Genomic DNA, 23,978 nt, shown 5'->3' with positions numbered 1-23,978 from the left:
CAATGGTGAATGGATACTATAACCGACAACGCCTAGGTGACACATCTCTAAGTCGCTTACAGTAACTTTAGACAATGAGTCGAGAGAGAATCTGTAACAGTCGTCTAGCTGACGCATCCATGTTCGCTTAATGTTAGGATCACAGCTTGACTCCCTAATGGCAAAGTGATACGCTGTTTTGTTTTTAAAGATGCTTGAAAACAATAAAGGTGCATTCAGGCTCAGTGGCAAGACACACTTGCCATGACTGTGAGAATTGCATCATGATGGATGAACCTCATTCAGATTTGGATCGCCCATCCTCTCTCATCCAGGACATCATATTTATAAAGTTATTTTCTATGAAGATAAATACTAAGTATTGTTAGTATGGTAATATAGTATTATTAGGGATAGTAGTGATAGTTTTGCAGTGCATACCACACCGGGTAGAGAGGGCAGCTGATAAGCGTGTGTGCCCAAAAAACCCTTATCAATAAAGACCCGTCACCTTGCAACGGCGCGTGCGTGGGTCATCCTCCTGTCACGGATAGGTTTTAAAAGAAAAGACATGGCAGATGAGGAAAAAGTTACAAGACAAAGTAAATATTTAATTACCACTGTGACAAAAGAAGAAGTTTATAAAGCGTAAAGGACTAATGCAAGAGAAATAAATATGCTGTGGGCCAAGTCCACCACCTTCTTCTCTATGCTTCTATTTATCTGTCTCTCTGCAGGTGTCTTTTAACAATGGGGTGCCAGAAAAGATACTGAACACTACAGTCGAAAATCTATTACTAGTAAGAGGGATAAGTGAAAATCCAAGTGCCAGTAGGTGCGTGTCAGCACAGTAGGAAGCAGCGGAGCAGAAGAGCAGAGAGGAGAGAAGGAAAAACTGAGAAGAAATGAGAAGCACAAGAAAGGGAGCCCCCCCCCCAAAAAAAGAGATGTGGCTTTCAGTGATAGTTTACCACCTGCTAGCTGGCATGCTGAGTTTGTGCATTTCTGTGAGAAAGACAGCTGGCATTTGTGAGTGAGTGTGTGTGTACATGTGGAGACCTGTGGTAGATAATGTCTGTCTCTCTGCTCACAGCAGTAAAACACAGCAAAATAATCCCCCTGAAAATCATCTAACACTACACCAGGAGTACAGACTGGCTAGCACAGCTAGATACTTTTCCCTCAAGGTCTAAGGCTTCTCAAATGTCTGTTTCTTGGAGAAAAAGAAAGAGAGAGCGAGCGGGGAAAAAAAAAAAAGAAAACGAAAACTCTTGCTCCAGTTCCACATATGCACCTTTTTTAAAACAAAATCTGCCTGCGCGTCTGCTGCAGCCTTTGCCAATACACTGACATATTCGCACAAAAACACACACTGTGAAATGCACAACACATCACGAGAGCCAGGAAGCACAGTGCACAATGGTCACATTTCTCACATGATCCTCACCAGCTGTCAGTGTCACTCTAGACACACACAGACCACGGAAGTTGGTGTGTGCGCGTATAAACAGATACTGTAACAGGCTCCTTAGTCACGGCTGATTCAACAAAGCCATAATGACAATCACAGTGTGCTGTAGCTGTATTTACAACAGGAAATAGGGACAGTCGGGGAAAAAGGAGGAATTGCAAATTTTTCTTTTTCTCACCAAAAGGTCATTAACCTAAAACCAAAGATGGAAAGAGTGATTTACCCTAATGTATGAAAGTCTAGCAAAGCTAGAGCACTAACAGCTATGCTCCTGAGGGCTGGCAGTGTAGTGTGACCCTCCTGCCTTTGCCAAGCTCCCAACTCCAGGGGAAACCGTAGTTCTTACTAAAAAAAATGTCTGCAAATCACCACTACTGATAAGGATGCTATTTCTTGACAAGCTTTCTGTAACTAAACTATTACTAGTCAACTTTTAGCATTTACTTCTATTCAAACTTGGTTAAAGTTAGCCATTCACTTTTGACATTTTGCCATCAATTTTGGAGCTTATTTTATTGTATTATTACTGATATCTATACTCTCTAGTCAAAATGTCATCATTTATATCAATAAATCAACTTTCCACAGTGGATAACTGCACTTCAGGCCTTTAAGTGAGCGCCACACTTAAAGTAGCCTTTGCCTCCAAAGGACTCTTGATGGGCGATACATCAATCAGTCCATCAATTTATAAACTGCTTAGTCAACTCAGTGTTTTGTTCGTTTATGCTAATCTGCCCAATTACTTTTGAGTGAACCTCTTAAGAAAGGCCTGAACACCACAATCCCTCAGTGTAAAAACTGTCACTGTCAAACTGTATTTGGCTTTTGTGCAGACTCACTTTTATCCCACTATGGCTCAGAAAATCACAGCCAATCAATGGAAACTAATCAGTTCTATTCTAAAAACAGTCTATAAAACAGTGTTTTCAACACTAAAGGTAAGAGTTTGCTGTGATGTGATTTTTATGTGTGTGTGTTTTTTTTAATTGTGTTGTTTGTTTCCACTGTTGTATAGTAAGTTGTCAGAAGGACTAGTGTCCAAGCAAACAATTTGTATTGGAATGCAATTTGTAACATAATTACCACACTAATAGACATTAACTTTAATCAAAATGATCTCAAGAGATTTGGTACGCACACTCAAGTCCTAACCAGCTTCTATCACTGCAGTGCTAATGATAACTTGTCATTAAAACACCATGACACACACATCTTGGTCTTCATACAGTCATTGCTTGTATAGAGTGTATACAACACTTGTCTATAAAGCTGCTCACAAAGAGACACAAACACATATGGTTTGCACAGTTTACAGTTACTGTAACTAAATACAGAAGAGCACTACATGTGCTACACTATAGTGTTGGGTGTGCAAACACATGACTGATCAAACACATGGCAGGTAGTCACACACAGACAAACGGGGGGAAGAGGCACATGTTTTCAGGTACTGGGAAAAGTACACAGACATAACAGAAAAATAGCATTTGCAGATACACACATAAATTTTAAATGAGCAAATGGTGGGATAAAAGGTCCGTGTTAAAGTGAAAAGACTAGCACTAAAAAGAGAACGCACAAGAGAAATATGCCAGTTTCCATGAAAAGGGTGAAAATAACATGCCAAAAGAAAAGACAGGAGCACGAGTGGTGTTTTGGGAATGTTTTCTTGTTGGGGGGAGAAAAAGACAGAATAAAAGATGGGCTGGGATACTGCTTTAACCACCTTGCTGTTCAATGCTTTATAGCTTTTGAAGATGCTGGACTTGTCAGTGGTGTTGGAAAACAAGCTGACATGTCAGAAAGCGTAGCTTGATTGCTCAATTGCTCAAGTTATCATTGGTGCTACATTAAGTTGTCAGTTTGATAAAGATATTTCTTTAATTTCCCTGTGTTTTATCTATTTGACTGTGCTGTCTTAGCACTGACGTCTCTCAGTCTTTGTACTAATTTGCATTCCTTGTGTCCACTACATATATCCACTTGCATTATTTCATGGTTTTAGTATATTCTGTTTTAAAATTCCAAAAAAAGAAAACGGTTAAAGTAGTTAATAGCTCTCACGTAAATGAACTTGTTGGGTCGCTGTGTAAAATACAAATAAAAATGGACAAATCTCATAAATCAACAACTTTTTGACACATATTACTGCCATCAAATCATTGCCTTCTGCCCCCCCACCCCCACTTCTGCCTTGTGCTCTGTCATCCTGGAAGAAACGCTTTCTATCTGGACAGAAAGATTGCATCATAGGATAAAAGGTGATCAGTAATCCTTTTCTATGCAGCGTCTGTAACACCGAAATGACACACCAAGCTCAAGAGGAGGACACGCTTATAAATAAAACACAAGACATGGATGAGACACTTAAAAATGTAGTGGTGTTTGTTTACAATGCCCACGCTTGGTTATGGCTATGAAAGCATGCTAAAACATAAAGACTGCTGTAAACTGAACAGATCGTTCCTCGTTCACACAAACTGATTTAGGTGTTCATTTCTTTTTTGCATTTACTTTTTCTACCCGTGGTTCAAATATTAAAAGCTGTTTGAACTCTTTAACATTATGAGGCACAATGAGGATTTGCAATGCAATCTGACATGTCAGGCTGGAACAGAGAAAACACACCCGACTGATATTTTGATGGCGTAACATTTGGCTCTAAAGTGGAGCCGCTGTAATGTAACTTGACACGCTAAACGAAATGCTTAAAAATAACGATCCCTGCTGTTTTCAAGGCAAAACAAATGATCTGCTATTAGAGTAAACAAAGTGGAGCAAAGGCCAAGCAAAACCCTTTGACATTTTAAATATAAGGTTTAAAAATAGACCAATTTCAGAGGATTAACTGTTCCCTGACCAGAAAATTACATCCCGATCTTTGATTTTGGCTCCTTTCTTGACAAAGCAGATGACAACACGTGAGGATAACGCAACATCAAAGCAAGAACTCACAACAATTGCACGTCAGTCCGGAGGAACAAATAAAGGAAAATGAACTCCTACAGAGAAATACTGACTTTTGTGCGAGCTCCGTGTCTGTGTGCATCACCACTGCTTCTGTTTTGTTTATGTGATGATTGCGTGTGTGTAAAAGAAGCACCTCATACAGCCCGCGGCCAGTCAGAGTCTGCCAGGCACACTGGGGGAGACAGCATAAGCAAGTATGTGCTTAGAAATGTGCACATATAATAATCAACATGTGTGTATAAGCTTTCCTTTACCATTGACTGCTGCTATATGCAAGTGTGTTCGAGTTTACGTACTATAAACACTATGATGCAAAGCAAAGGCAATCCCACCCACACGCTCTGTACTAAAACCCCGTTTTTCTAGTTGCATTTAGAAGATGTATTTCAAAAACTGCAAACTGACCAGATGCCTTCTCTTGCTGGGAATTTACATCGAACGTAAAGGAGAGAGAGAAAAAGCTGGCAAATTTCAACTCCATTTCTGTTATCCTGCCAATTTGTGGTTATGGAGGAACATTGTTCACTACCTAGATTCTTCCCCTCCTCCAGATCTCTCCCTTTTACATTCTGCCTTCCATACAAGCTGTCAATTTACTCTCTTGAGGGAGCAGAGCAGTTTTCTTCTCCCTCTCTATTCTCTTGGTCTTCTTGAGGAAATATGCTGTGAAAAGAGCTGATTATTATATGGCACTCCAAGCTGCTTCTCTGAGTCTTGATCTCTCCATCTCACTCACTCTCTCGCCATCATTTCTGCTTTATTTTCCAGTCTCTCTCTCTCTCTCTGTGTCTCTCATTCAACCCCTTCCCATCATTTAATTTCGTCTGCAGATGAGGACTGGTGAAAAAACTTTTTCCTTCACCATGATGTGCTTTCTTTGCTATTGTGTCTCACCAAAAGACTCATTACTGTCCTTCCTCTCATGTTGAAAGTGCTATTTCTGTGAATGAAGGACTAACAGGTGTAGAGAGAGTAACAGAGAGAGCGAGCGAGAGACCGGGAGACAGGAGGAAGATGTGATCCATCTCAATAAAAGAAAAAGTATGGTGTCTTTAATGCTTTTTATTACACGGTGGAAAAAAAGCACACTTAGCAGTTTATAGATCTTAAGGTGGCCCACAGGAGGTTCAACGATACACACAAAAAGATCTATACATAAAGTGATGCTCTTCCTCTCTCTGTAGAAAATCAAAAGTGTTTCTTGTCCAGTGTTTAAAGCAAGAAAACACAATTTACTACACTTTGGCATTAGTTACACAATAAAACCAAAACGTCCAACAGAGGTTTTGTGTTTTCTGTGGATTTTGCCTCATCTGGTCCATAAAAGCATCGTCACAGACGCATATTCTTTGCAAAACAATTTGGGGATGCTTTTGGATCACTATTAATTTATACACATTACTCATCCATCCGTAACTGTAATATATTGTTGATATATTCACACATCTCTGCACCGATTAAACCAACTCATTCACCAATTTTGGGCAACTAAGCCACATTCATCCAAATATATCTGTCGCTTTTCCCAACCATCCACTTATCTGCCACTTTCTTCTTCTTGGTTTTTTTTTTTGCCTTACATTGCTCTTCTGCATCTTAGATGAAACGACAAAGCTCAGATTCTTTCCTTCTATCAGCCATCCAGCTATCATGCACGTCATCACACACCGTCTCTTATCCTGCTCTTTTTTTCCTTTTGCCACAAGCCTGCAATTATAGACCCTGCCACAAGACACAGGAGTGAATATGCGCCTTACCGCAATCACTCGTTCTTCTCATACTCCACCTTTTTCTGCAGTGGACTCAGCTGCAGACACTCACTGTTACACCTCTCTCTCGACCTCATTTGTACATATTGAAAACAATATGAACCAAAAAATTCCAAATTTTAATTAATCACTCCATAACTAACTCCACCTGCTGCCACTGTGCTTCTACCTCAGCCCTTTTCCCCATTGCTGTTTCTCACAGAATGGCTTCTTGAAACCACTTCTGATGAGGCTTCAGTGAACAGTAGGTCAACTGTATCAAGTGAAGTGTCAGATGCAGCTCTCGGGTCCTGTGTCAGGCATTTAGTGGATTTATAAAGGATATAGCTTTCAGATACTGTTCACCTGCTATATTTAAATATGTTTTTTCTTAACTTTGGAATTTTTAATAGACTCAACTAACAAAATGGGAAAACATTTTGTATACTCGTACAATAAGCCGGTCTTTTCCAGATACTATTGTTTTTCCCAGAGACTAGGTCGATTACTACGCTCCGCTTAAGTGCAACTCAGTACCATTAAGAGCTGACAATGCAGGTCATCAGGATTGCAGATCGTCAGCATCGCTGGAGATTTTACTTAATATAACTCAGTGCTTAATTGCAAATACACCATGGAAAGCAGAGAAGCATAAACGGAACTTTTCAAGTTCAGACACAATATTTAATTAAGACAAACACTAATGTTTGTCTTTTAGCTTGATTTCTTAGTTGTCTTCCTTCAGTTCATTTAATACTTCTCCAAATAAATTCTCTACATTTTGTTGTCATTTGTTAAGTCCTTGACTTGCTCAAGTACCAGCAAATCAAGACAGTCAAAACAGTCAAACTCAAAAACCTTCACAGCATCAGTTTTGTTTGCAAAGGGATATTTAAAAAAATCAACAAAAAAAATATCAATGTTTCCTATTCAGCTATTGCAATTCCAAAAGATTCTCTCTCTTCTTCCTTGTGTCAAACTCAACCTCTTAACATAAATTCTCTTCTACTTCTCGGTGACCTTATCTCCCTTCTCACCTTGGGTAATGGAATAGCTGGAAATATATGTATTTGCCCATTAAGCATGAAAAACAGTGTGCAGGTAGAGTGCTGGGTTGTTACTGGATCTGAATAGGCATTCAATATGTGAATTTTTCCAAAAGTTAGCACAATCGACCCACAATTAGTCTGTGTTGCACTATATACACCATTTATATATGTGCAGCCCTGTTTGTTTTTAACCATTACTTAGTGATAACGATCAAGTATGGACATCTAACAGTGCCCGTCTCGTTAAAATGAGTCAAAGTTCCATGAATCCGAGTTTAATCAAGCTCAGGGATGCTGGAGTGTAACTGCCTCCTCTACAGAGGTTTTCGAGAAAACAAGTTACCAGTAGACGTTTGGGTAAACTGGCTCTATACAGGCTCATCGTTTCATTTGAAGGGATTACTGGTGTGTTGTTTTTTGGTTTTTTCATTTTCTTTTAGTGCTGCCTGAGGTGATTTTGGTTAATCTATGTTGAAGTGTGATCTGATGTGTGTGTATGAATTTATGGGCAATCCACATGTTTCTTCAGTGCCCAACAAAATAAGGCCTGGATTATTGTGTAAGATTTTCTTTTGGAAGACTGCAAGTGTTTGAGAATGAAGCTGGGTGAGGGGCGAATGCATGTGTGCTGGATGACCTGCGGGATTCATAAAGCTAGTAGTTTTACAAGGCCTAGTCTCCTCTTCTGAACTTTTTACTGCTGAGTGACGTGCCACTTGGCTTCCTGTGAAATCCTTCTTTTCCCTTTCTTTTTTATCTCAGTTTCTGCTCTCCATTTCTCTTTCTGCTTGCTTTCCTCTTCATCCATGCCCCCTCCCACCATGTCTCTGTCTGTTCCTTTCTTCCCCTCCCTCTACGTCTGGCAGTAAAGGCTGATGGAGTGTGAAATTAGAAAGTGTATCATATTCTGCTCTGTGGCTCCATGTCCTGAGCTATAAGCTATAGCTAGTCAGAGTGAAAAATAACATGCAGTGAAACAGATACATTAACATGGTTTTGTGTGTACATGTGCGTGTGTGTGTGTGTGTGTGTGTTGAAAAAGACAGTTTAGCCGGCCTGCAGCTTATCTGAAATTACTTATCTCATGGATGATACACTGGGGCTTCTTCCTAAACTACAGGACTGAGCATGGATTCAAATTATGGACAAACATAAATACACACCTGACTCAGATGCTGAGTGCACACAATTTGAATAGCCTGTTGTAAACAAAATTTTAATAGTTTTGATAAAGAAAGTGCACAGAGTGAGAGATAGATCCTCTCACTAATTGAAAAAGACAAGACCGCAGTATTTGATCAAATACATGCATAGTCACAAGAAAGAGTTTGCAGACCAAGATTTCTGTACTTATTGCTGATACAATATATAACCTTCATCTGATTTGCAAAATACATAAAGAACTGAGTGTAAGATGAAGTCCACACCACACTTTATGAGCAATGAATGCATCCTAATCCTGATTTTCAACGTTTTTTTGCGACTGTAATTATCTGTTAGGTGTACCTGCTGCACATTACATTTGCTTCCAACACAACTCACCGTCTTAGGTTCACTATTTGTTCCACCTTGGACAACTATCAGTTTGATTACAGTGTAGCTTACAAAGAGCAACCTACAAACCTTGTTCCCAAGATGCTGTAGCCGATTTGTTCAGAGCACTATCCACCAAGTGGCTATTAGAACAGGAACCAGTAGTACCACATCATGTGAAGTGGTCTTAATAAAAGGGAACACTGGTCCTCAAAGTATATGGAGTCAGTTAAACTTCAGGGATATAAATGTGTACACTTTGGAAGTCACTTTCACCTGCTTTGGTGCAAATTAAAGTGACAGCAGTTGCACAGGAGGCTCAACAACAAAACCTCCAAAAATAAAATAAAAAAGGAGAATGTCTTTGGAGCCATAGACCATTGTTACTTTTCTTGTCATTCTTGGTATTATGGGAAAGTACCTGCAACCCATTCACGTTGCACAGGTGTTCCACTTCTTGCAGTAGGACATTTTCATTGGCGCAAGAAGCTTTTTGTGTCTCCCAGCACAGTCTCAAGAATAGGGGGTAAATACTGTACACAAGAACAGCTGGACAGGTCTGTAAAAGTGCATCAACCAAGCACCAAGACCCAAATCTGCTCTTTTGTACAAGGAGGAGCAGGAGGAGCTCTACCACAACCCTACAAAATTCTTCAGTAACATGCACACATGTAACCTACTGTGTTAGCATACGGTGCTGTGTACATATTCGCACCGTGCAGTGAACACTCCTGTGCACAGATCATAATAAAGGACCAAGAACCCTCATGCCACCCTCACGGAGGCCGATTCTGATAAGCTGAGTAGAAACATGCACAAGTAACCTGCTGCATGCATTTTATGTCTCCTCCTGTTTCTCATCACATAAAGCAGCAGATGCCATGCCTTGTTGCTGGCTCAGTGCCCTTCTATGGTCATGTTCAGCTCTCCTTCACACTCCTGAGACTGTGCTGAGACACAAAACTTCTTGTGAAGGCATGTGCAGAAGTGCAATCCTGGAGGAGCAGGTCTGCTTGTGCAGCCTGAATGGGCTGTAGGTATGGTCACATGGACACACTAGCCTAAAGCGAAAGTAGAGAGAAATTAGTCAGGAGGGAGAAGGAGAGAGCACTGGTCTGTAGCCAACATGCACAAAACCTCCCTTTTTGGGAGTTGTGTTGTTTTTGCCTCTCCAGTGGACTTGTCATTTTTATTTGCACGAGAGCAGGGATAATGGACTCACAGTGATTTATACTTTGTAACCTGACACATTGATATCCCTGAAGTTTACCTTATATTGTGTTATACTCTGATCACCTGGTGTTCTTCATTTTTTGAACAAGTGTGTTTTTGTCCAAGGTATATATGAATATTTGAAAGACGATATCTGTTTGTGCATCCATTTAAAAATGTCATAGCACCATAATGAGACAAGACAATGACACATATAGGCATGAATTTAATTACTGTAACTGTAAGCATGCATGTATGTGCTTACCTGCAGCAGACCAGACACCTCTCCTTTCTGAAGCGGCATGGCAATGGAAGGAGTGAACGGCTTACTTTCCTCAACTGGTTTGCCTTTCATGAAGTGTTTTCCTGCCTCATAGACGTCCACCACAATCATCTTTCCTTTAAACTCCACCCTTTTAGGTACCAGCACCTGCAAATCGGAGGACATCATAACTGACTTCACTGCAAAAAAATACACAAATAAAAAACACTTTAAGGCGAAAATTCTAACAACTCCATATTGCTAAAATTTCAAGGTAGAATATAATGGATACAATTTTGTTGTTTGCTGCTTAGTCACCTTCTGTGGAGTACATGGAAGATAACTCAAAGACTTTAATGTGACTGATGTAAAACAGCGGACCTATATAACCGTCCACTCCACCAGATAATGTTCCCTGGTTCTTTACATCTGTCAGCCTCCATACTGATTTAGCCAGTCCACGGCTTCACAATAAAAACCAACAACGACAACAGCAGAAAAAAAACAAACAAACCCCCCCAACTGAGTGCTTTCAGTTCCATTTATGGAAGACCTCAAGGTCGACAAGTACAGGAACAGCTGGGCGCTAAACCAGAGGGAAGGATTTGCTGGTTTGTCTTATTATTTCACCATGGCAACTGCACATCTTAGCTGATCACAGCAGGAAGGAAAGGGAAAACAAAGAGTTATAATTACGGATTCATGTGGAAGGGAATTTGTTCTTAATGACTTATTCCTGTAAATAAAGACTGTATGAAAATACTTTTTCCTTCAAAGACAATTTCAAACTAGCTACAAAGTCAACAAGCTGATAATGATGTACGGTGTATGATTATCGTGCCGATTTACTCCCTTTCTTCGCTCTTCTTTTCAGATTCAGTCGTTTTATGTAGTAAACACTAATTAAATGATTTGGTGTGCGTGCATTTTTGAAGGATGTCAGGCAGTTATAAAAACTTCTTAAATTCTAATCACTGCAAAAGTGTGACTTTCTTTGTGAAGAAGGCATCATTTTTTTTATCAAGCTTTGTGAACACCTTAGGAGAATAATAGCAGATGTAAATCCATCCACCTAGATGGATTTCATCTGACACTACACAATAACCTTTGAAAAAGTTGTTTGAGAACTTGTTAGCATATTATTATACATCATTAAAGATAAAGATGATGTACAAAATGAATAATGACGATAATAAGATGGCATGTCACTGATCCTTGTCCCTGCTATAAGTCCTGTAACGTTTTTGCTTAATCCTTTCCAAGGACAGATCAGAGTTCGGGTCATCAGCCTCAGACATGCTGGGAATTCAATGTCTTGTACACATTGGCTTCAAGCAAGGCGCTGACGTGCCGACTCGGATCATCTGGTGGTCCGTCTAACCATTACACTACTCTGCAGGGCTTAGGCACTGACTGAGCAGAGAATAGCGCATGAACTGGAGGAGAGATTGTTACTGGTGTGATGGCGGGGGCACGCCTGCCTCAGTGTTAATCTGTCAGCCTTCATCCAGCTGGTAAAATATGATAGGAGACGGAGTGCTGGCCAAACAGACACAAAGCCAGCACGACGTCTGCCCAATCAACACACCTGCTGCTCAACACTCTGACCACAGAGAGAGGCTGTGTGTGTGCGTGTAAGTTACCAGCTGCCAGACTGTGAGTGGAGAGGTGAAACCGCAGGGCTGTGGAAGAGATAGCTGTCTTTGTGTGTGTGTGTGGGTGAGGGTCATTCGTTGCCCATTACATAGTGATTAAATGATGAAAGAGCTTGTCTGATTTCATTGGAAACCCCCTCTCCTGCTGCCTCACTCAGACACTAACACATACACACACACACACACACACACAGGTGGGTTGGGTACCTATTACAGCCGTCAGGATAGATATCCATCTGATGGTGTAAAAGTGAAACTAGGCCATTTGTTCACTCTCACACCTCTCTCTTCCTTATTCCCCATTTCCTTCAGCCCGCACATCCTCCTCCTGTCCTTTCCTTTCCTCTCAAACTCACTGTTTCTTTTACAGTTCAACTACCTTAACTTCCCTTTCTCGTCATCCATTATTCCATCCATTTACACTTTTATTGCTACGCAATCTTTTTAGCAATAATAACACAGGTTTTAGAATAATTCGATCTGTATGGATCAATATGGTAAGACTTAAAGTGAGGCTGAACTCACAACATCTGTAATGTATAATGTGTATGAACTGGAGATCAGTGAGCTGCCTTAATGGTCCCATATAACGCTCCTTTTGGACAAGTTAATGTCTCCTGAATGTATCTGTTATGTTTCAGGTCACCACCTTTTGTTTTCTCTGGCAATGTGTCTATTAACCGCTCTGTTTTAGACGGATTCCAAATGAAGCTGGTTGTAACTTTCAGTCTGTTGCCCATGACCCCTTTCATGCCCTTTTCCTGTGACTTACCTACTATTGCAATGAACACCTGAGTTAAAACAGAACAAATGTGTCTGCAGTGAGACTCATAAAAGTGAGCGTGTAAGAGGAAGAGCCGGTGCTTTATGAGCACTCGTTTCATAAACATCACCTAAGGCTACGTCCATCGTTTTCTCTCCATTTTGGCCTCCCGTCCACACTGACACGGAAATGGTGGAAAATCACAGCTTTTGGTGGAAAACGCAGCTTTTTGAAAACGCTCTCGAAAACGCATACATTTGCAAACTGGACACCAATGAGTTACAAACTGATAGCAAACTGATTAAATTTTATTGCCGTCTTGATGCACCAAAGTTGCTTTGAAGACAGCAACTAACTGAGCGGTTGCAGACCAGGTCCCCGTCTTCAAACCAACAATTTCAAAGGCAACAGAATCACATATTCATTGCAAACGATGCCTTTTTTACTTTTACCCATCGTTTTCTCTGCGGTTTGTCCTCATGTCCACACTGAGACGTGTTTTCACTCAACGAAAATACAGCGTTTTGAAAACACTCTCAAAAACGCATACATTTGAAAACTGTGCTTTCGCGTCGCAGCGTGGACAGCGAAAACGGAGAGTTTCTAAAACAATGACGCATGTTAGTCATGTGATGCAGTCATGTGACCAATTAAACTAAGATAGCGGAGGGCGCTATACAGCAGTTGTTTTGCTTGCTCTCAGTTTTGACAGCCCTATTAAAGATTAATATCAGTCTGTACATTCTCCAGATAGCTTTAACTTTCTTTAACTCTCACTCGCTTTTGCAACTTTGTACTTTTGTGTTACTCGCAGCAACAACTCCACCTCATTGTTAGTCCATTTAAAAAAACTCTGTGCTTTTCCTCGACATTTTTCGGGAAAGCAAATAAGCGGCAGACAGAAATGTGGCAGGTTGAATCTTCTTGCGTTTCACGCATGTGCAGCATGCGCAAGACTGGAACGTAAGCGTTGTCGCCCGTTTCAATGTGGACGCACAACTCTGTGAAAACGACCGAAAACGCTAGTGTGGACGCGGACAAAAACACCATTTTCAAATCTATCCGGGCTAGTGTGGATGTAGCCTAAGTGACAAAAAAGCTTGATTTTATCAGACAATGTTGTAGTTACAAACTTATTAAATGGCTATTTTTGCAGCAAAATTATGGATCACTTTGTAAATGATGGGAAGCACGACATCCTACTACAAGTTACTGGCAGCTAATTAAACTGTAGTCTTACATGTGGGCTCTAACAGCTATAAAAATGCAAAAATTCTTCAGGAATGATTTGAAGAAGATGACTGATTTCCAGGTGTTCCCTTTCCCAGCATTCCCGGTCTAATTCATACCAAACATCTGTTTGATGTGCTGAAAAGACAAGTGTGATTCATGGAGTGTGCACCTCACCACTTACGGGACTTATGGGACTATTGCCTGTGGAGTCTGTTTTAACAGCACTAGAGCATCCCAAACTATTTCAGGCAAATGTTTAAAGTGTTTGCATGTTCAGCAGGAGTATGGATATTTCAACACAAGAGGGTCAGAGATTGTGCTTAAGTACGGTCAGCTGACACACATGCCAAGACATACACAAATCCAGGCACGCATTAAGGAGTGCGCACTCACGCAACGCACACATGAACACTTGTAACTGAAGTTTATAGCCTACAGAAGAAAGTGCAAAGGAGGAGGAGAAGAGGGGAGGAGAGGGAAGTGGAAGGGAGGAAAAATTATTACCATCCTTTGCCCTCCCTGCTAATAAAAAGCATAACTTCAAACATGTTTCTGATGATGGTTAAAGCAGGAGGAAATTGATTTATTTGAAGATGTTTTAAAGTGGATTTTTCACAGGTTGAGAGAGGGTCTTTGAAGCCATGCAAAGGTATATGTGTGTGTGAGTTTGCAGGATGGAATGTTCATGTCTTTAGGGCTGACCTTAATGTTAGTACAGTTAAAAAAAAATAGTACTACTGCTATCAGCCTCCAAATGCTGCCATGACCACCGCAGGGTTTATGTGTGTATTTGTGAGTGTGTTTGATATTACAACTAACCTAGTTTACTCAATACAAGCTCAAGCATCTGACACCTAATGTGACGAGTCCTGAGACATGAAGAAGAGTTGGAAAAGTTTCACACTGAAAAAACATATTCGTTAAATTATTGATTAATTTGCCTTTCCACTAGAGTTTTCTATGGAGGAAAGTGTATGTGGAGACCATCTTAAGCATTATTGATCCATACAGTGCAAGAGCTTGGCTGAATGGTTCTTTAGCAGACAAGCTATCCATAAGTCTGTGCACTTAGATTAAATTTTCACTATCAAAATATGACTTTTTTAAAAAAAAATATTACCACACTAAAATTCACACTTTTTTATTTTGTAGAGAATAATTAAATTCAGCAAAGGCACGGCTCACAGTTATCCTCACTGGCTCCTTGAGATTGCATTTAGGTAATATATTCGATATATAAACGGTGAGAAACAAACACGATCTATGGATTCTGTGCTTGAGTCGTTTGTTAATGTATCTGGACAATAACCTTACCTGTTCGTAGTACTTGTTGTGAGCCACATAGTATTGGGAATCAAATGACTCCTCTGTCACCAACACATGCTGTCTCTCCCCTACCTGCACAGACAGAGGGAGAGAGAGTGAAAAGGAGAGAGAAAGAAGTTATCCAGTGGATTTACTCAGACAAAAAAGAAAAATTGGACTATGTTAAAGGTGGACATCAATTAACCATTCACAATAAACAAGCTGTAAAGCCGTTTGATTTAAGCTCATCCAGTAAAACTGCTAGTTTCGCTGAAAAAGAACACATTTACTGCTGCAGCGCACACATGCACAGCAGACGTTTATGAATGTCTGCCGTGCATAGATGCGTTGGCTATGGGGTTGCAGTTTTTGTTACATAGGCCGCGTTTCTTCTTCAGTTTTAATTCAAGCAAGCTTCCTCAGTCAAGCTTCTATTCACGGAGATCCAATATTCAATAAAAGCTTTGCTCTTTCACGTTTTTTTCAAGTTTTATGTTAGTGCCCGCCGTTCACCTTTTAATTAAAATCTCAAGGTTTCAGAGCCACTTCAGTTTTAGTGCTTTGCAAAGAGATGGCGAGCACTATTCAGTTCAGAAAACTGCATTTAAAAAAAAAAAAAGAAGTCTATACACAATACACGCAATTCAAATGCATACAGAAAACAGTCTATTCAGGACATCAGAAAATCAAATACTACAAGGTCTCCCCATCTGGCAATTTAGTGTTGGATGAAATGAGAGAAAGCACATTTTTGTGGAGGAATGTTGTTGACTCTCCGAAGGATTAATAGAAGAGTAGAAGAACTTTTTTGAAAGTTCTACAGGAAAGAATAAAATCTATTTAGGACTAGTTTTCTTACCAAAAAGGGGGAAGTGTTTCCATATTTGAACAAGTATCAATTCATCACAGTTTCTGTGCTTCATGACTATATATACGCCCGTACATTTCCTAAACGGCTAATTCATTTTAAGTATATTAACAGGTATAAATTATGCATTAATACATCCCTTCATCTCTGACGTAACTTTGGCCAGTATCACCTTTAGGTCATCTTCTTGGGCAGCCGTGACTAAAAATGACCAATGGATCAGTAGCTCCACTTGTGTTAAATCCTTGCATTTTCACTCTTCTCTTTATGGTAGACTTGATTAATGTGCACATGCATCACCCGGCATGCAGCCTGTTTCAGTTGCTCCTTTTTCTCCATATTTGAACTTTTAATTTTTTTCTTTGTCTTTTACTTCGTATTAGAGTGTTTGTTTTCATAGTTTTCTCATAATTTCCTGCCTCCTGGAGATTTTTCATGACCTTGTTGTGAAGAGGTTTTTCTATATCATGTCTGTGATCACCACACACGCGTCTTGAGGATTTCCAGGCCGGTTTATGTTGCCAAACACAGCACAATGTAGCAAACTGTGGATGTCCTAATGTCCACGCCGTCTCTCAGATGGATTTGTTTTGTTTTTGCAGGCTAAGACGATTTGCACTGATATCTGCTTTGACTTGGGGTTCACAGAAGTACTTTTTAAAAGCCAACATGAGCGTTTGAACAAAGCCAGGCTTTGATCTTCTAATTAATGAAAAAACAATAATGAAAAAACTAGCCATACTTTTTCATTTAACAGTTTTGAGTAAACTGTCCATTTCATTTGAGCCCATGAAAACAGGCTGACAGCATTCAGTGCTTGAAGCAACACTGTGCAACTTCAAATGTGAGAAAAGTGTCACCGTTTAAACATTTTTAACTGCATTTGAAAATGTTTCAAATTCAGGTGTCCTGTGGGTAGCATTTGCATTTTAACTCTGTCAGTGATGAGACCTTTACTCAGAGTATGCTGACTGATCATTTCCTGAGCAAAATGTCAGAGCCTTAGAAATCACGGCTCTGACATATCGCCCAAGGTATTTCCATTTTTGCAGACGTCCATATTCTGCGCTCTCTTCTTCCTTTTTCCCCCCCCCATGTTTACCCTTTTTCTTACATCCCTCTCTACTGTCTCTGGGCTGTCTCTTTGTTTTCAGCCACTTCCTCTCATCATTGACTGACTCTCACAGAGAGCACCTGCAGAGGCAGTGACAGACTCAAAAAGCGATCAAATAAATTGTTTTTATTTGAAGGGTTTTATTTTCAGGGAGAGAAGTGGGTAAAAAAAACCAACATAAGACCATTATTACTGGACAGCAAGCACTCAATTGTTGCCTTTCTTAGTGCACTTAAACCGAAGACAAAATATTTTTCCAGGAAGATAAAAAAAACCTTTTATTTAGTCATAGTCAAATTCTCCTTTGCCCTTCAGGTACATTACAAAATTATAAACATAATATTTAGGTGGAAATGTATATGTATGCACACACACTAATGTTGCCTGAGTGCATCTAAAAAAGAAAGTATTGTTGAAAAAGTTATTTTTTGTAATTTAATTGAAAAAAATGTAATTTTCATGGAGTCTAAGTGCATATGTCAAACTTCTCTTTAATTTTGATTGAACCCTGGTATCTTTAATTCAGTTTTTCAACACATTACTGCTCAAACAGTAAAAAAAAATACTGTGTAGCTTAATTTAGCTCGGTACATGCAAACACAATCTTGGGGAAGACTGCAAACTTGACAGTGGCCCAGATGACCATCATCAACACCGTCCAGAAGGAAGGCGAGCCACAGAAGGTCATTTCAAAAAAGGCTGACTGTTCACAGTGCTGCAGCAAATGGAAAACTCAGTGGTAGGAAAAAGTGCACACACAAGCAACAGGGATGACCGTAGCCTTAAGAGGACTGTCAAGAAAAGTCGATTCAAGAACACGGGGAATGAAGACAGTGCAACAAGAGCCACAGATGGGTAGGAATGTGGCTAAACTGTCACATTACCAATGTCAAGCCACCCCTGAACCAGAGACAACGTCAAAAGCATCTAAGTACTGAACTGCTGCTCAGTGGTCCTTTTTAGTCTTTTTAGATGTAAGTAACATTTTAAGTCAACAAAATCAAGGTCCTATAGACAGTCTCAAGGTCCTAAGGCAGGAGAATTCAAGCTAGTGTGAAGTTTATTCATTCTGTACTGATTTGGGGTCCCATGTGGTCATCTTCTAATGGTGGTGGAGGTTTACCCACTATGTATGATCAAGTCAAAAAGTCAATGTTGCAACCTACTGGAGGTTTCAGAGCATTTCATGCATTCTTTCGCTGACAAGCTTCATAGAGATGCTGATATCCTTTTCCAACAGGACTCAACACTTTCTCACAGTACCAAAACTGCTAACCAACTTTTACTGTACTTGATTGACCTTTATATTTACCATTTTGAATGAAATAAAACATATGTAATGTAAATATTGTAAGGAGTAGTTCTAAAGTAGTTCTCCAGTTATAACAGTTTGTGTACGCATTTGTTTTGGCTTGTTTGGCCGCTGGACTTTTTTCCTCTCATATCTGCGTATGTATGTGTATTTAGATTTGTATTTACTCCATCTGTTGAAGAACGTCACAGCTTTACAAAGAAGGACTGAATGTCTTTACACAGCATGATGGTTTTTTATTTCACCATCCAGAGAGCAACATCCCAGGATACACCGAAGATCCAGTAAAGATTTGCGGGATCATGTGTTTAATTGATAATTAATCCACATCATAACAAGAACAAGGAGACGACTGTGGCTTTGAATTTTAATCACCATTTTTATCTGTGCCACTAAACATCATCCAAATGATTTTGCTGCTGTCGTTTTCATTTTGAGCAGGAAGACTAATCCGGGCGAGAAGCAGTCGGTGCATGTTGTAGTGGGATACGTAGCGTCATTCAGACATAGGTTAGTATTACATTCATGCCCGTCACAGCTTCATTCAGACATTCCCACAATGATGTAACAAACCACTATTACAGAATTATTTAATATGTGCAAGATTTCACAGCACAGCAGCTGATATTTAATGCATTAGGTTAGAGTTTTCTTCGCATGGGGACTACATTTTAATACTTAAAGCAGTCAACTAATAAAAAAAGCAGCTCAAGTATATAAATCTGTCACCGTGTTCAAATGTCTGCAATTATTTTTTCAGTTATTTATGACATTACTAGTGTACTGTAACTACTGTTACACCATGTGTGTAAATGCGTGCACCTCTTTCAATTTGGAGAAGGTTGCTGACGGACTGTGATGTTGTGTGGTGCTGCAGGTATGCAATAGAGAAAGTGACAAAAAAAAAACCTTTATACATACTTTACAGTATTGTAGTTTCTTATTTTGAGTCATAAACCTGAACATCCACCTTTGGTTTGTTCTGAAATGTTGAAAAGCTCAGTTTGTGTGCAGAAAAATCCTGAACACCACTGTTGAGCAGTGGCTTGTAGACTTACAAACACACCGCTAAACGCCGTTCTAGCAACCATTGTACATTTTATCACAACAGTCTTGCGCAGACGCACTCATTTTTACCTCAACTATCCTCTGGACTCATTATCCATCCATACGATTCTTATATACACACACAGTTTATCACACAAACACATACATAAACATACACAATACATAAACGTTGCTCAACTATGACATACGCACAAAGCGGCACACACACGGCTTTTTTGTAGCTACTTGTAGAAAGATAGTTTGTTTTGTTGCCTGCTGAACAATCGCTGTGGGGAGTGATTTAACAGGGCTAAAGAAAGAAGCTCTGATGTTTTGGAGGTTCTCTTTGATTCTTGAAAGATGAAGGGAAAAAATCGCCCCTGTTGGTCTGGGTATTTTGTTTTAGCCTCAAAGTAAAAAACAATATAAAAGAGACTCAAATTTTTAAGCGTTGGCCATGAAACAGAGGGGATTATGGGTGGTTTTGGTTTAAAGATTGCAGGGACAAATGTAAAATCAAATCAAGTTATACAAATAAACTGTTCTACACAAGGCATAATTACTTTAGACAGAGTAATAGCTTACAAATGATGAAGACACAAGGAATAGATGTAAGAAAGGTTGGAAAACAAATGAAAAAAGGATCAACATTGAAGAAATTTAGTCAAACTAAGCTAAAACAGAATAGCCTGGGAGCAGTTATCAGATCTTTGTCCCAGTCAAAGCCTCTACTAGCTGGTCCAGGTCAATAACTTCACACACATACACACCAGCACCAACAGTTTCTTCACCAAGTCAATAAACCTTCCAAACACTCTGTTCGGGCAATGCACTTGACTTTTTACAGCAGATTCAAATTGCATTGTGCTTGATTCTCTGAGCCCTTCAGAACTGCAACAATATAAAGTATATAAGACGAAATGTGTGGTTTGCTAGCCTGTGGAAACTATCACTGTTTTACCTACCTCCAGCAAGTAAAGTGAGATCAACCATAATCTGACAGCTGAATTTACAGTTTGATAATGCATGATGCCAAATAAGCAGTGATTATGTATAATTAAGTAATGACTACTGAATATTTTAGGGGGGAAAATAGAGAAGTTAGCTTAGAGAACAATGCAACAGTTCTGGTTAATCTTAAATACGTGAAACACTGATTACACACAAATTAAAGCATACACAGAGAAGGAAAAAAAAGCAATCAATGTCTTTAAGCTTTCAGGGAGGAACTACACTTTGAGAAAACATGTTGGAAATTTCAGTGGTAAAATTAAGTGAAAAGTTCTTTTATAGCTTTTAAAGGAAGTTTGAAAGTCCTTCAGATTTGCCCAGATCTATACACAAACACTCCCGCTAGTAAGAAAAACGGACCGTGAATTCATGAATAACTCTTTTAAAGGTGGTTGTGTGTGAAGATTTTTCCGTTTGACAGAAACAGAAAAAATAAATAAATTAAAACCTGGTGTTTGTTAATCCAAAGTAGTCTCCATCCACCTGCCTGAAACTTCAGTGCCTACATGTACATTGGTGGGAACATAATTTGCAACTGTAAATGTGAAAATCCATTAGGGTGGAATTCATTCTTTTAACACAAAATACACAATAACACAATAATGCAGATTAAAGCATACAAAGGGAAACTTCTCATGCTTTTGAGATTATGCATATGATACACAAAAATATCCTGTAACATTGTCTCTTACAAAACAAGTTCACAGTGACATTTAAAGTGCTTTTTTAAAAAAGTATTTTTCAAGGATTTCAGTATTTTGTTGACTATGGATTAGAAATATCCCTGCTGTTGTGAGGTTTTAACTTATACAGATGTTTATACAGGCCCGATGAGAGTATTTAATTACACAATTTGGGGCGGGGGACTAAAAATGCTGTCTGGAAATTTAAAACCTTCCTATTTCCCTGGATATTTCAGTAAACCATTTGCTCTGATTTCATAAAACATATACAATAGAATGAAAGCTGAAGGAAAAATTAGTGTTTGTGCTTGTTTTCTACTTGGAACCTTGAAGCTGAGTATCAGTGAACCATTGACCGAGCCATATAATAGTCAAGACTGATAAACAGCTTGGAACAAGTTGAAGAGCTGGAATACAGCAGAATAGTGACTCTTCAATGACATGCCCATTGTAGAGTCTTTACTTTACAATGCAAAGCTCCTTGAAAGCGACTGTTATTATATGCAGGCACTATATAAATAAATAAAAATTGCATTTGAAGGTTGTCTATGGAAGAATAATGACGGATTAACAGAAGAACTATAATGGAAAATGTGTAACAGTTCAGGTTTGGAGTTAACCACACTAGTTGTAATGGTAAAGGTTAGGGTAAAGAGCTTTGCGGAAAAAATACGTCAATGAGGATCATCACAAATACAGAAAGGTGAGTGTGGATGCGTATGACGGCCTAGATATCTCCTGGATCATAACAAACTCTCACAACACACACAGGACAAAAGTATTCACAATAACACCTTGTCCAGCAAAGCACTTTATAAACAGAGTCTAACCCAAGCTCCACATTTACAGAGAAAGGCTCTTTAGACAGCTTAATATTCTTGTTGATTAACTTTGCTTGTTTGCCTTGAGGCTCTGAATTAGACCCGTAAAGTGTTCTTGGCCTTGTAATGTCCACTGTCCTCTCTCAGAGCTAAGGGAAGTGTCTGCAGTTTTTACCCAAGCAGAATGCTTCGTGCCTGCATCAAATCTACAAGCCCCCTCCAGGTCCTCTCCAGCACTCACAGAACTCATCAGACCAAAGCTCTCTCATGCACATGTGCACACTTAAAAAAAGAGACTTTAATAACGTTGAGCTGCTGATTCAAAGGAAACAACTGTTAAACAGAAGGGAAGAAAAAAATATAATTTTTTAGCAAGAAGACTAAAACCCACAATAAAGGAAATGTGCAAAATTAGTAGAATTAGTACAACCCCAATTCCAAAAATGTTATTAAAAAAATAGAATTCAATGATTTACACATTTGGTAAACCCATATCTAGTTCACAGTAGAGCATAAAAATCAAGTATTTAAACAGACATTTTAGTATTTCATTAAAAAGTATTAGCTAATTTTAAATTTGATGCCAGCAACACGTCTCAGGAAAGCTGCGATGGGAACGATAAAGGCTGGAAAAATAAGTGGTACTAAAAAGAAACCGGTTGAGGAACATTTTATAACTAATTTGGTTAATTGGCAACAGGTCAGAAACATGAGGAGATCTAAATCAGAGATTAGATTAGAAATCTCCGTATGCAAGGGACAAGGCTAAACGTCAGTACAGGATGCCTGTAATCTTCAGGCGACACTGCTTGAAAAACAGGCATAGCTCTGTCATGGAAGTGCATGGGGGTCAGGAACGCTTCTGGAAATCATTGTCTGATCACAGTTCAATGCCCCATCCACAAATGCAGGATACATTTCAAAAGCACTGCAAAGCCAAATTGGAAAAGTGTTCTGTGGACAGACAAATTGAGATGTTAAATTCTTTTTTAGAAAACAAGAATGCTGCATCCTTGAGACTAAAGAGGAAAAAGGACCATCCGGCCTGCTGTCAGCGCAGAGTTCTCCAATGGTTTTAGAACAACACATGATCCCTGCAGAGAATGTCTTTTTCAGGGAAGGCCTCATCCTAAACTGCATACTCCTGCCATTACAACATCGTGGCTTCGTAGTAGAAGAGTCCAGGTGGAGTACTGGCATGCCTGGAGTATATACCTTCTACTGATTCAACACATGGACCACCTAGGGGAGATTTTTTACTAGGTAAAAATCCAGAAACTGATGTTATATGATCGATAACATACACAAGTCTGCAACTGCTAGCATTCCCTAAATGAATGATTGAATTTTGCCATGTGTATGGGTGTGAACACATATGTATAACTGTGTGTGAGTGACTGTGTGAACATCGTTTTTGCACCACAAAAACCAGCCAAGACTGTTGAGCAGCTTGAATCCTACATCAGAAGAGAATGTGACAACATTTCTCTCCCAAAAGTTCAGCAACTGGTCTGCACAGTTCAGAGACTTTTATGCACTGTTGTTAAAAGAAGAGGGGTTACTACACAATTGTTAATATGTGTGCAAATTTAAAAAGTGTTAGTGTTTGAACTTTGAAATGCTGGTTAAGCTTGCACCAAGAACACAGACTTTCCAAGCCTGAAGGATGGCATCCTTGCTGTTCTCTTCTATATAACAAAGCAAAGTTCTTTATGGTTTTCTTGAATGCTGAGGTCATAATATGTCTTGTGTCAAACAAGGACTTTCAAGAAGTTTCACAGAGTGTTTACTAAAGAATTGAAAGCATGCGAAGGTTAGCGCAAAATCATCACAATAACAATGAACAGGTTTGGTATGCAGTGTCAGTTTTGGTAACATGTTCCAAAACATTCTCACAGTACTTCTAAATTGACAAAAAAAAAACCTCAAAAGGAAACCT

At 39.4% G+C, this 23,978-nt stretch overlaps 1 protein-coding gene across 2 annotated transcripts in view; it reads right to left on the bottom strand.

Annotated features, from left to right (window-relative positions):
- cdkal1 (CDK5 regulatory subunit associated protein 1-like 1) overlaps positions 1-23,978 on the bottom strand; it is a 257,896-nt gene that overhangs the window by 4,971 nt on the left and 228,947 nt on the right. For both annotated transcript variants that reach the window (XM_085176654.1, XM_085176653.1), the window contains exons 13-14: positions 15,193-15,276; positions 10,231-10,395 (exon numbers count right to left, since the gene is read on the bottom strand). In XM_085176654.1, coding sequence (XP_085032780.1) covers positions 10,231-10,395; positions 15,193-15,276 — 249 coding nt within the window. The remainder of the gene's footprint in view (positions 1-10,230; positions 10,396-15,192; positions 15,277-23,978) is intronic.

This window comes from Neolamprologus multifasciatus, chromosome 11 (genome assembly GCF_963576455.1).
Source record: "Neolamprologus multifasciatus chromosome 11, fNeoMul1.2, whole genome shotgun sequence".
Lineage (NCBI taxonomy): Eukaryota > Metazoa > Chordata > Actinopteri > Cichliformes > Cichlidae > Neolamprologus > Neolamprologus multifasciatus.
This window is presented reverse-complemented; position numbering and strand designations above follow the sequence as displayed.